This window comes from Petaurus breviceps, unplaced genomic scaffold (assembly GCF_028583685.1).
Source record: "Petaurus breviceps papuanus isolate PSGF00001 unplaced genomic scaffold, PetGlider_PUasm1.0 567, whole genome shotgun sequence".
Classification (NCBI taxonomy): Eukaryota; Metazoa; Chordata; class Mammalia; order Diprotodontia; family Petauridae; genus Petaurus; species Petaurus breviceps.
Genome location: NW_027186383.1, coordinates 7,373,635 through 7,387,725, shown reverse-complemented (window position 1 = coordinate 7,387,725; position 14,091 = coordinate 7,373,635). Strand labels below are relative to the sequence as shown.

General features: G+C 44.8%; 1 protein-coding gene across 2 annotated transcripts in view; it reads right to left on the bottom strand.

Moving 5' to 3' along the window:
• The window catches only part of UBE2F (ubiquitin conjugating enzyme E2 F (putative)), a 119,862-nt gene that overhangs the window by 49,607 nt on the left and 56,164 nt on the right, over positions 1-14,091 (bottom strand). For both annotated transcript variants that reach the window (XM_069103195.1, XM_069103196.1), the window contains one exon: positions 9,785-9,852. In XM_069103195.1, the coding sequence (XP_068959296.1) occupies positions 9,785-9,852 (68 nt within the window). The remainder of the gene's footprint in view (positions 1-9,784; positions 9,853-14,091) is intronic.

Genomic DNA, 14,091 nt, shown 5'->3' with positions numbered 1-14,091 from the left:
CTGAGCTGTTTCCCCATCCCCAGCTGACAAGCAGCCACATCTCTTACCTGAAATACACTGCAGCAGCAAGCACCCCAGCATACCCAGGACAGCTGCTAGCACAGGTTCTTTGGTCTACTTTGTTAAAAGAAAGCAACTCAAAAGGGATTAACAATCTTACTTTAATCAAATATATATATATATATACACACATATATTTGATTAAAGTACATATAATCAAATATATATATACATATATACATGCATACACACACAATCACATATGATTAAAGTAAGATTGTTAACCCCTGACCATTACATACATACATAGTTACCAGAGAGAGAAGCACCTACATCTGGGTTTTCAAAGCCTGCCCAACGGCTGCCCAGAGTCTCATCTGGCCTAATCACATAGCTCTTCCTATAAGTGAACGCCAAAGCAAAATCTCTCATCAGGGTATATATATAAATATATATAAGTATATAGCCTTCTCCAGGGTCAGAAGACATCACAACTTGCATGACTAATCACAAAATAACAAAAGGTGTGTTGAAAAGGTTCCCCTAAGCAAGCTTCTCTTGTTGGGCTCCACGCAGGGCCCATTAAGGGGCAGGGAAGATCTTCAAATTCCCTTACCATTACATAGGCAACTTATATCTGAATCTGCATTAACAGACAGCTAGAAACCCTGTCTGTTCGTCTGCTGAATTGCGTTTCTCTGCATTTTTTTGTCTGCTTGTAATTTCTGAAGTTCAGGGTGCTGACTTTTCCCCCTAAACTAAGTGAATGATATACTTCTAACATCTTCTTAGTGGTGTATGATGTAAAGGGAGGAGACAGCTGACAAAATGGATGGAACACAACTGTTCAAAAGCTCAACCCTAAAGTATGGGATGAGAAGGGGGTGACAGCAAGAAGCCACCATCTCAAAGTGACTGTCGGTCAGCATTCCAAGCTCCCTCCTGAGGCAATGCTGAGCATCCTCAGAGGTTCATGGCCAACAGCAGCTAATGAACACCTGCTGCTGAATGTTAAAGGTGAGTCACTGGTCGGACCAACTGCATATATTATTGTAAATCTGCCAAACTCCACTAAACACCCCAGGCAACAACTACTCTTGTTTCAATGGAATCAGCTTCTTACACTCTACTCATCAGTCAAACGTGGAATGTTAAACAGTCCCAAATACATTAGTCAAGTGTATACTAAAGGGCAAAATCCTCTTGCTGCTTAAAACGACTTTTTTGCCTACATTTGATATCGTGCCCTGACTAGCTGACAACCCAGTTTCTTTCCTTTGGAAGGGGGGTTGACGGGATGGGGAGTTGTCTCTGGGTTAGTACAGAGAACAGCCTGATTCTTCACTTCATTGAACCCTTCCCATTTTCATGTAAGAACAGTATGGCTGAGGCCAGGAATGAACAGTGCCTGGAGGAACAATCCTGGAGTCAGGAAGCTGTGGATCAAGACCTGCCTCTGACCCACACAGGCATGTGACCATGGGTAGTCACTTAGTTGTCACCCCCAGACACTCTCTAAGAGTACAGGACTTCAGGGCAGGGGCTGAAAAAAGTTTGTTTGCACATCCGTTATCTGGAGCCAGGAACGGCCACTGGGTTTGATCTTTGCATTGCTGCTGTCACTGTACATATGGCTCTCTTTCTTGTGTCAGTTCATACAAGTCTTCCTGTGTTTCTCTAAATTCTTCAGTCATTATTCCTTATGATGCAGTACATGCCATCACATTCACACAGCATACTGTGGTCAGTTACTCCATAACTTGTTCGTAGCTTTTCGCTGTCACAAAATAGCGTGGCTATAATCTGCTTTTTGTCTCTTGATATCTCCAGCACTTAGCCTGGTACACAGCAGGTACTTAATACCTGCTTACTGAATGGATGACTGCCAACAGCCTCCTCTGGGTGTAAATCCTCTAGCGCAGAGGCATCAAACACACACTGTGACCAGCTGGCAGAATCAGATTACAAGGCCATTGGGAAATATTTAACAAAATAAATACAAATACGACGGAACCTAAGTAAAGTTACTATGTAATTTTTAAGTCACTGTAGCCAGGGCTGTTCAGTGGCTCCAGTTTCCATCTGCATTTGAGCTCATGTGCTGTGGTGGGTCCTTGGGTCCCAGGACGCAGACACTTCTCCCCTGTTCTCACTTCCACTGCACCAAAGCACAGCTCTGCCTAGGAAGCATTAATGACTGGGACAGTCCAACGCTTCATCTTTTGCTGTCTCAGCCGGTTTGATAGGTGTGAGCAACTACGTTGGTGTTGTTTTAATTAACATTTCTCTTTTCCTTAGTGATTTGAAAATTTTTCATACCACTGAGCTTTTGCACTTCTTGGTTTGAACATTTTCATATTGTCTGTCCAGCAATTTTTTGGGGAAACGCTTCATTTCCCTACAGATTGTAGATGACAGACTTTTATCAGAAATGCTTGATGAAAAGGTTTTTTTCTCAACTCATACCTTTTCTCCTTTTTTAAAAAAATTTTTTGTTAATGTCTTTTGTTTTTAGATAATCTGCATTTCCCAATATATTCTTCCCCCACCCCCAGCCCCCCCACAGCCTCCTAAGAAAGAATAAAAAACAGAAAAGCAAAGCTGTTGGTAACCTGAGCGGACATGGGTGGTGGCTCTCCACACCCAGTCTCCCCCTTCAGTGAGAAAGGCAGAAAGGCATCTCCTCATCTCACATCTTTGCAGCCTAAGCTCTATCATCATTTCACTGTGTTGTCACTGTGGCTCTCTCCCTCTATATTGCTGTAGTCATTGCGGATAGTGTTTCACCAACGTGTGTAAGTCCTTATCTGAAGGCACCCACTGACTCTCAGCTCTCACAAGCGTAGCAGGATTCCCCGACTCATGGCCCACAATTTAGCCATCCCCCAGCTGACTGGTCCTACTTTCTTTCCAGCCTCTCTGGCTCTTTTGGAAGTGCTGCTGCTGCTCATGGTTCCCTTTCCGTGGAGCCTTTCTCTTGATCCCTGACCCCTCGAGTCAATGAGTATGAACATCTCAGTTGCTGCATAAGTCACCAGCAGGGCGAGATCGTTGCTCCCCATTCCAAAGCTCTTCTAAAACCGACGATTCCTACCTTTGATCAGTTTTGTCCATTCTAGGGGTCATGGGTGAAAGCTCGGTGGTTTTTATTTACATTGCTCTCTCTTTTTTTCTTTTTGGAGGGCAATCGTAGTTAAGTGACTTGCCCAAGGTCACACAATTAGTTTTTGTGTTAAGTGTCTGAGGTGGGATTTGAACTCAGGTCCTCCTGACTCCAGGGCCGGTGCTACATTTCTCTCATTATTAGTGATCTGAAACATTTTTTCTTATGGTTGTTCACAACTCTTGTTTTAAGAATGGTTTGTTCGTCTCCTCTGACCATCTACTCACTGAGGAATGACTCATTTCCTTACAGATTCTGGATGTTGCACTTTTATCAGAAATGTTTGACTTAAAAAACCTTTTCCCCCCAAATATAACTTGTCTTTGACTCTGGCTGCATTGATTTTGCTTTTGAAAATGCTACATGTTTAAATGTCACCTGATCAGAACTAGTTATGCATTTTGTGGCTCTCTTAAATGGACTCTTTTCATTTCCTTCTTGCTTTTCTTAGTAATGCAAAAACGCTGGTGATTTTTTTCTGGATTTATTTTAGGTCCAGCTACTCTGTTGAAGCACTTACTTATTTGATTGGCTTCTTTTTATTCTCAAGGATCCTCTGAACCATCATATCACCTGGAAGGAGGAACAATTTTGCCTTCTTTTTACCCATGCTTAATCCCTTAATTTCTTTATTTTAATTGCTGGAATTAGAATTTCTAGTGCCCTGTCCAATGTCAGGGGAGATCATACCTATGGTTATGATGTAATCTGGATCTTTTATACCAACTTGATTTATATCACCATACTAGCATTTCCCTAACAAATGTGGCCACAGACTATTTTAGGGCTTAAAGTATAAAGGGAAAGAACTTTGAAATGCTGATCTGGACAGATCCATAACAAGGAACATCCCCAAGGTAAAGTGGGGCATAGGGAAATTTGGGAGCAAGCCAGAGGAAAGTTATTTCTATACCCCCAAAAGATCTGTGTCTATTAAATGGAGAGGTGATGGTTTATGCAAAGAAACTGGGTCAGAGGGCTAGTTTGATTTGCTTAATTTTATGTCTCTGTTATAAGGAAGGGTTCTATGGGGGGTAGAAGTAGGGATTTATTGAAAAGTGATATTTTAAAAAGTCACTAAAATATTTTTTAGATTAGCCTATATCTTAAGTTTGATGCATAAAAAATGAAAGATTATAATGTCATTAACTTGTAAACATGAAAAATGAATTTTTACTCAAAGAACAGTAATAGTATACTTTTAAAGTTACAAAGGACATTATTTTATTCATATAATAGGTTTAGAGACAAAAGGGACTAAAATTTAGCTTTAAATTTAAAGGGAAGAGTTTGATCAGAAAAAAAGAAAGTACATACATGTTTTTTAGAAATAGGTTATTAACTGTGCTTTATCAGTATTCTGATAAAGAAATCTAACCAAATTATCCAGAAAAATTTATGGACAATGGAACAGAGAAGGCAGAAAGCATTTAAATATGCACAACCTCAGGAGTGGGGAACCTTTGGCCTGGAGGCCACACGTGGCCCTCTACGTCTTCAAGTACAGCCCTCAGAGTGAATCCAAACTTCACAAAACAAATTCCCTTCATAAAAGGATCTGTTCTGTAGACTTGGACTCAGTCAAAAGACCACACCCAAGGACCTAGAAGGTCACACATGGCCTCAAAGCCACAGGTGCCCCACCCCTGGCCTACCTCCAAGTTACACAGATTCAAAGTCAGGTTAAATGACTCCAGGTTCAGAGGTTTTTCACAGAATCATAGATTTAGAACTAGAGGGGTTGGAGGGGTCATCTAGTCCAGTCCCCTTCATTTTACAGATGAGGAAACTGAGGTCCCAGATTTCTATTATATTGCACTGTCTGGGGTGCTCAGTTGTGCTCTCACAGTGATTAACCTCTTCTAGGTCCTCACCACTCCAATAATCAGAACTTGAAATGAAGCTTAGTTATACTGAATAAGCCCTATGTTTTTGTGAATGAGACTTGTTCCTAATAAGGATGATTTTCCCAAAACTTAAAAGAGAACCAGTATTTGATTAGGTAAGCCTACAAAAAGAAAGAAAGAACCCAGCTAACAAAGGCTTCACCTCACTCTTCTACAGCACAAAGAACCAGGACGTATGATCCAGGGCTCTGACTCTGAATTCGGTGGATCTAAAACAGTCACAATACTCCAAGTTCACAACAGATTTAGAGCATCTAAAGAAACAAATCTTGAGAAACATCTCAATGCCTAAATTAATACTGCAAGTAATGCAGAGGCGATTATTAAAGCTGAGTTCCATCAAGGAAATGGCTACTACGGCCAAAAGGTATTTGCTTTGCTCTTTCAAATTTATTAACTGAACTCATCTGTCCTAACGTATGAAGGAATGGTTCCTGAGTAAACTGAAATCATTTTTCTCTATTAATTGAGCCTAAGTGACACATGACTGCGAGACAGGATCCTTGAAATCAAAAGCAATTATTCCTGCAACACCAAGTACCAAAAGTCCCGGCGGAGGGCACGCTCCAGTCACCCTCACCTCATTCCCGTTCTTGCTGCTGGTCTTCCCTGATGAATGCAATCATTTACAAATGACCTGAACACCCCTGACCGCCCAGGAGCAATGGCCAGGGTCACTGTGCCAACCCTAGGGACTATAAGCTGCCAAGCCAAGTCCCCAAGGGGCAGGCCCATTTCATTACCAAGAACCATCACTGCCAGGCATGTATCTTGGCAGTTTAAGAGTGGAATCAATTAAAAAAAAAAGTGGGATCAATACATATGCTTCCCCCCTTTTTAGTACAACAATAAACACATGCCAACCCCCAAAGACAATGAGAAGAGGTTTTAGGGCTAAGGGAAGCTTCTGGGCAGCATCTCTGTTTCTACTGATTGGCCCAAGCGTAGCCAAAGTCACCCCCGTGGGCTCCGCTCCCTCAGAGTTGTGATGTTTTCATGGTCTGTCCCTTCAAACTAAAGGGAAAAGGGAACTCCTGGTGAGGCAAGGCCCTCTACCAACACACATCTTCAGCTTTTCTAAAACTTGTGCTGTGGCCCTGAGAGGGGAAGTGTCTGGTCCAGATCCCAGAGTGGGTCAGAGGCAGACGCCCACAACAATCCTTCCTACCTCCATCTCCCACAAATCAGCTTTTAGGCTCTGGCCCTTGGGCAATTACATCTCTATGGCAACTTCACTCAAGTTTTACCCAATTTGGGATGGTCAACATATTTCTGGTCCCACTTTTGATCCAACTTGGATGGTCAATGTACCTTTGGACCTACTTTTGATTTCTAAAGGAGTGTGCCACAAACTTCTGGAAGTTTCACACCCAAATTCTGCTTCAATCGACTTTGGTTGGTCAGGGACAAGTCCTTATGCTCCTCACTGACACTGTAACATTTGGTCTGGAAGCTTATGGTGACAAAGTATGTGTACTTGGTGCAACTGGAAGTGAGGGTGGGCAGTGAGCCCAATGAGGGGCTGGGCAGAAAGGACAGCTCTAGCCCACATACTGAGAAGTTTCTCAACTCAATGGCTAGAAAGGAAAAGCAGAAAATGCTGTCTTAGGAAACAGATGAAAAAGGGGAAAAGAAAGGACAGTTCTTTTTTATTTGGACTCACTTGCCTATATAACAAATCTGGGGGCGGCGAGGTGGTGCGGTGAATAGAACACCAGCCCTGGAGTCAGGAGAACCTGAGTTCAAATTCAGTCTCAGACACAACACAAAATTAGCTGTGTGACTTTGGGCAAGTCACTTAACCCCAACTGCCCTACCTTCCTCTCTCCAAAAAAAAAAAAGGCAAAACCCAAATCTGCTTAAAATTGCCAGCATGGCCACGTCTTTCTTTATCAACTCAGCACAGAAATCTGCTTGACCTCTGTGACACATCCCCAACATGTCATGGGGTCATGGGTCACATGCTATGCCACAGAGTGTACTGGAGTTCTGTCTGACTCTTTGGGACTCCAGAGATCACAGCACACCAAGTCCTTCTGTCCTCCACTGTGTCTCCAAGTCTGTCCAAGCTTATGATTGCTGTTTCCATGACACTCTCCATCTCATGCACTACTATGCCCTTTTTCTTCTGCCTTCATTCTCTGTATTGTACTAGTGTGAGATGCCCCAAAGAGCAGAAGCTGATGGGATGCCCTCCTCCTCCTGCTCAGGGGTATCTGGAATCCTGATAGGCCTTTTGAATGCCCAGGGGCTCAAGGGAGGAAGGATTTCTGGAGAGGAGGGGGCTGTCCAGAGGCAGAAGTGAAGGCACTTGAGAGCAGGCCTCTACTTCTACCTGTGCTGGCTGGATTCTAGAACAAGCCACTTTCTGGTCAGGAGTCCTGAAGCCCGCCCTTCATCAGGAGGTGTAGGGTGAGGCACAGAATAAGAGACGGGGGCTGTCTAATCGAAATGTGATGAAAGCCACAGGAGAAATTCTGCCTAAAGGGCATCTTGGCATCTGGTTTCCACTCCTATACTTTGGGTCTCCCTGTATCCTCTGTTCCCCTTCCCCAATGAATACAATCATTTACAAATTACCTCAACAACCCTGTATACCTCCACACATCAAGGTTCCCTTTAGTTACCAAAAATTCCATCACAGTGTATCTTTCCACATCGATACAGTTCACAGCCAACAGCACTAATAGAGGTCACCTTTTATAACATTGCCAGAGATTAATAAAGCACATTTCCATAATGTCTATTAAAATGTTTTAAACTAAAAATTCTCTTTTGATAGAGAAACCTCACGTAGAACCCTTTATCTGGCTTGGTCCACAATTTCCATTCACTCGGGAACTATGTAGAACAGAAGAAATTATAATTGGGCATACCAGGCTATGGAAAAATTTCTGCTAGGAAAATCACCAATAAACAATAAAAACAGGTGAAGAGCCTGTTCCATCCTTGCTTCCAATTGCCAAAGTCCTAATGTCCTCAACTACTGAAGACACAGTAAACTTCAGAGGCATCAGCAAGTTGGGGAAAAGACAGCTTTGCCTCCCGCTGCTACGTGATGGGAAGGCTTCAGAAGGAGCTTGGAATGCAGGCTCTAACAGCTCACAATGTCAAGGTGGAAAGGAGAGAAGGGCAGGGGCGAAGGGAAGGGAAGTGTGAGCAGGGGGTGAACACAGCAGATTGTAGAAAGGCCTGCGGCTAGTCTCTCGCCTTCTCCCCTAGACTGAAACAGTGGGACTTCACAAGAACACAAAGGAAAAAATCCCCAAGAGAAATATACAGTATGATGCCGGCTAAGAAGGGACAAATCTCCACCTTAACAGGCTTGACTCCAACAGAGAAAGAGAAAAGGACGATGATTTCTCCACCCTGGGATAAGGTCGAATGACCCGATGTCACCAGGACATCATTACGTGGAGACCCCGGATTTGTCGGTAACTAAGAACACGGAATAGCCTTTGGACAAAACAAGGTCAAGGAGCACAGGGACTGTTGAGAAGGGCAGGGGCCAGGAAGCCCACGGCAGAAGAGCAGAAAGCGCACTCACATTTGGAGTCAGAAGTGTCAGGCCTAACCATGTGACCCTGGGGACCCTCAAACATACAGATCTGCATTCCTGGGGCCTTAGTTTCCTGTTCTATAACGTGAGTTCCTTGGAGCTTCCTCCCAGCTCAGTGTCTCTGCTCCTAATGATCAGAATAAGGGTCTCCCCCAAAAGGTCGTCTGCACACTAATCAGCACCAACATGGCAGTTTCACGCCCAAATTATGGCTTTGTCAGGAATGAGTCCTTATTTTCCTCCCTGACCCCTTCTAACATGTGGTCTGGAAGCCCTCATGTTTACTCAGTGCAACTGGAAGTGGGGGTGGGCAGTGAGCCCAGGGAAAGCTGGGCAGTGGGGACAGCTTCTGCCCAAACAGTGAGCCATTTATCTCAACTCAATGTCTAGAAAAAAGAAGTAGAAAATGTCTTAGGGAACTAAGATAAAATAAGGGGAAAAGATATGATGTCATGAGATCCGTCAAAAGAAAAGAAGAAAGACTTTGCTGTAAGGACAGGAGGCCCAGACTACTGAAGGTCAAGGTCTTTACATTTCAGGTGTCCAGAAGAGTTTGGCACAAGGTCACTGACCTGTGATACACAGATAGAAAGAGATTATTTGGGGGCTTCATCTTTTGTTACAATTTTCTGGCATTGTTCATTTTTAAGGTTTATTTCTGCATCATAATTAGATGCATATAAATAACCTCTGTAATTAACACCCACCCCCACACTCCTCCCCTCTGCCTGTTCAAGCAGGATGTCCTCCTTCAGGAGGAGGAGAAGGCTAAGCCATATATGACTTCTGACCCCACTTCATGTCTAATTTATCCGTGATCATCAGAGCATGACTAAGTCAGTCCTAGGAAAAGAAACTATCGCCTTAGGCTGTATTCAGAGAGAAGCAGGCTGTCAGGAGTAATTCAAAGCTGCATAATCACATTTAGATGGTCACTGAAATAAATCAGGGGCGATGCCAGAGTGCCAGGGGCTGGCCACTCCTGGCCACAGGAGACTCAGCTCTGAGGTCTCCTCCTCCCTCGTCCACCAGCCAGTAACGCTGTGTCATGATGGGGAATGGGAAGAACAGAGGAGTGGGGGCAGTGGCCAGGGGTCCAGGGTCCCAAATACAGCCAAGAAAACAAGCAAGCAGATCAAGAGGCCGACTACTCACCACCATGTTGTAAGCATCAGGGACTTCTATCTCAAACTGAAATTTTCCACCCTGGTAGTGACCCTCATCTATCAGAAAACACACACAAAGAAAAGAAAAAGAAACCTTTAAAAATGAAACAAAAAAAAAAACCCAAATACCACATTAGGATATGGAGTAGAAAATGAATAACGTTGTGAAAGAACTACACTAGAAAGTTAGGCATTAGAAAAAAGGCAAGAGTTATAACCTAGTTTCATTTGAACCAATCTGGCTAAAGTTATTTTCTCACTGACTTTTTTTTTAAGCAATCAGGGTTAAGTAACTTGCTCAAGGTTACACGGCCAGTTATTTCTGGGTGTGGTGCTGAGTGTCTGAGCCCGGGATTCGATCTCCAGGTCGTCCCAACACTGGAGCCGGTGCTCTTACTTGCTGTGCTACCTGGTCTCACTGACTTTCAATGATAAAATCAGAACACATTCAGACAAGGGAGTTGTACACCTGTGGCCAAGCCTGGAGCGCCTGGGTCTGTGCGCTCATCTCAGAAGGAGGCCCTGATTCGGCTCCCCTGGTTCAAAGTTCTTGAACACTTTGCTTGGCTGTCTAGAGCTCTCCTCTGTCCCCACCTCAGCCCACCCCCATTTTATCTGTGTTCGTCATATTGCTGCTCGTAGACTATAAGCTCTTGAGGGCAGTTATTGCCATTCTTTCTCTGTCTCCAGCACCCAGCCCAGGTGTTTAATAAGTGTTTGCTGATGGACTGCTGACGGATGCTGTCTACGGACCCTTCCTGCAGCCCTAAGAGCTTCGATTTTCCTAGATGAGAATGGATAACTCCTTGCTCCAAATGTGTCAAGCCCCTTTCAGCTTTTCCCCATTCCCCACATTTGAGAATCTTCTCTCTCCACCTAGGACTGTGCCTTCTACTTGAAGCATTTGCGGGGCTGTTTCAGCAGCCTCTGACAATGCCAGACAAACTGTGATATTCAAAACTGAAAATACTTTTCATACTCTCAAGTGAGAGCAAATGGATTAATTACTAATCACATGAATTCTGGAATTTGAAAATCTTACGTCATCTCTAGATAAAATGAAGGGTTCTCCCCCATCCCAATATATGTGTTATCTTGGCAAAGTGGCAGAGGTATTAGCTTGTTTCCATTCAAATCAAAGAAGACTGAACAAGATTGGCTCTCTTCTTCAGTTCTAACAAATCGACTGCCATCTAATTCCATTTCCAAAATGTGTTTCTGCTGAAGCACTTTGGATATCTCATACCCTGGGCTCTCTGGTGGCCTCAACGCCCAAACCACAGCAGGAGGGGGCCAAGAAGACCTTCGAAGGGACGTGGAAGAATTTTCACATGTTCAAAGGCACATAAGACTTAAACAAGCTTTGCACACTGGCTGTTCATGAGAACACTGTGCTGGATAAAATGTGACCTTCTAGACTCAATCATAGCAGCTGACTCCTGGGGAAGGTCAAGGCAATTATTAGGGGAGAGAGGCCTCTCCATGTGGCCATTGTGTTCTCTCTGCCTCTCCTGCTTTTTTTTTTCTCCTCCTTTCCTACACACATCTCTCTCACTCACCCCTTTCTTATGCCCTTTAGGACACATAATTTAAATTCCCTCTTCTCCATGAGCGATGGGTAGCTCCGGAGATGCAGTCGGAACACCTGAAATGGTCTCTCCCCTTTGGATTTAGAGGTAATAACCCATGGTACCACCCCGCCCACATGAGTACTGTAATGGGGGGGGGGGGGGAGGGTGCCATGTTCACTTCACACAGAGGAAGGCTGAGTGCTGAACCAAGTGACCCGAACCTCAAGAGGCATGGGAAGCTGCCTCCACTGCAGCTGGGAATCTTGACTCCCAGTCCCCTTCTCCTCACACACAAGGTAATCAATTCTGATTTTGTGGACAAACATTTTTCCTTTCTTTTGCTCAAAGCTTCCCTATAAATTTGGCTTAACAATGTTGCTTCGAAACTTTAAAATAGCAAAAACCTCCATGGGCAAGGAATTTCTGGGATGGGTGGTGAGTCTGTTATTCCTTATATCACACAAGCTATTTTCTCCCAAATCTGAACCTCACACTCACTTCAATCATGCACACACATCCACATGGTCACCAGACCTAATGGCAGACAGTCCAGTGAGAAATTACAGTGTCTGAGATTCCAGAAATGAAGGCCATTCTGAGAGGCCACTGGACTAGAGAGCAGAAAACCTGAGTTTTAGATCCAGTTTTACCACTACATCTTGGCATGACTTTAGGCAGCTTGGGTCAAACACTTTTCACTTGGCAATCTGAATCACAGATATCCATCTACTCCCACTCACAGGGGTCAGTTTTTTAATAGTGCTAAGAGCCCCACCCATTATGGGGACATCTTTCCTGCTTCCTGGTGAAAAAGAAAGTGGCATCAAACCACAATAATGACAAAAATGAGGAAGGGTGGCATCATTTTGTAACTCCTTCTGTCCAAAGACTGGGGCAGTTGTTGTAAACATTCTTTGCTTGAAGAGTAACTCCCTAAAAGCTCACAGCATCATCTCCAAATACCATCAAAAAAGCAAAATCATACAAGCAGGCTCCAGATAAGTCTTGGCTGGGAACCTCTCTCAATGCACAGTGACTCAGAATGTCAAGAATGCTGAGATTCTGAAGCCAGCCCGCGATGATCACAGGGAGGCAGGACTTTGAGAAGGGTGGAGAAAGCCAGCTCATTGTGTCCTGTCTTTAACTGATTCCTTGCTCCAATCCAGAGGCTTTTTTAACATGGAGTCCATGAAGTTGTTTAAAAAATACTTTGCTCCTTGTATTTCAGTATGGTTGGTTTCCTTTGTATTTCTCTGTATTTTATTTCATTCATATCCTGAAGGGGGGTCAGGCTTCAGCAGACTGCCAAAGGGGTCCATGACACAAAGTTAAGGACTGTTATTGTAAGATGACCTCAAGCAATCATGGCAATATAAACCGAAGAGAGTAAAGGGACAGATCAGAGGGAACGCGATATGTTAAAGCAGCTTACAATAGCCTCAGGAAGTGGGCAGTATTTTTATTACAATGCAGCCTAGGGTCCCCCTCCACTCTGCTCTGCTCTCTCTCTTACCCCATCTCCAATCTGTGGTCAAGTGCTGCTGTTTCTTCCCTCCTAACATCTCTCCACCATTCCCCTTCTCTCCTCTGACTGCTGCCCCCACCCACAGGTGTAGGCCCCAGTGTAGACCCTGGCCACCTCAGGCCTACACTACAGCAGCAGCCTGCTGGCCTCCAGTCTCTCCCCACTCCAACCCACCCTCCCCTCAGCTGTCAAGCCAGTAATTCCTAAAGCACAGGTCTGACCATATCATACCCCCCCTCAGAATCAACAAAAACAAACTCAAGCTTTGGCGGCTCCCTACTACCTCTAGGGTCAAACACAAAACCCTGTTTGGCATCTGAAGCCCTTTGTGGCCTGCCCTGTCTTACCTTCCCAATCTTCTTACACCATCCTCCTCTCCAGGGGCACTGGGGGTGTTCTTACTGACTGGCTGTCCCCTGTGCCTGGACCCCTCTCTCCCCTCATCACTGCCACTAAAATCCACTAAAATCTTATCTCCTGTAAGAAGCACTGGCTGGCCCTTCTTAATCCTGCCTCCTTCCTTCTGGGGCTAACCTCAGTCCAGCCTACAGATGTGCTGATCTAGGCAGCTGTTTAGAGGTTGCCCCCACTAGACCACAAGCTCCCCGAGAGCAGGAACTGCTTGTCTTTTGTCTTTCTTTGTAGCTCTGGTGCTTAGCACAGTGACCGGCACACAGGGAGTGCTCACAAGTGCTAGCTGACTGGCTTTTGCCTAGCATCATCAGGCCAGAGCACTACTCCCTTCAGCTGCTTCACTGGATGGGCACCGTGAGGTCAGGGTCTGGGCTGGAGGCAGAAGAACAGACTGACAGGACCCATGCTCGATGTCCAGTATCTGGAGAGAGCATCACAGTCAGTGGGATCAAGCCCAGAGAGACCCGAATGGCAAAGAAAAGTGCCAAAACGCGGAGGCGGTGCTAAGGATTTATCTAGAGCACAAAGGCCAGCGTCACGAAGGTGTGGCCTTGGGGTCTGCTTTTCCTGTGTCCCCTGAACTTAGCCAGCGGCTGGCACACAGTAAGCACTCAATACTTGTTGACTGATTGATTTGGGACAATCAGAAAAATGGGAGAGTCCAGACCCAAGGGCCAACGCAAGCGGCCAGAAGTGGGCAGCCCCCCTTGACTCCTGGGGAATTACGACTGTTCCCAACATGACCAACCACCTAGCCCCGGGTCACTTCCTGCTGCCCAGCATCTG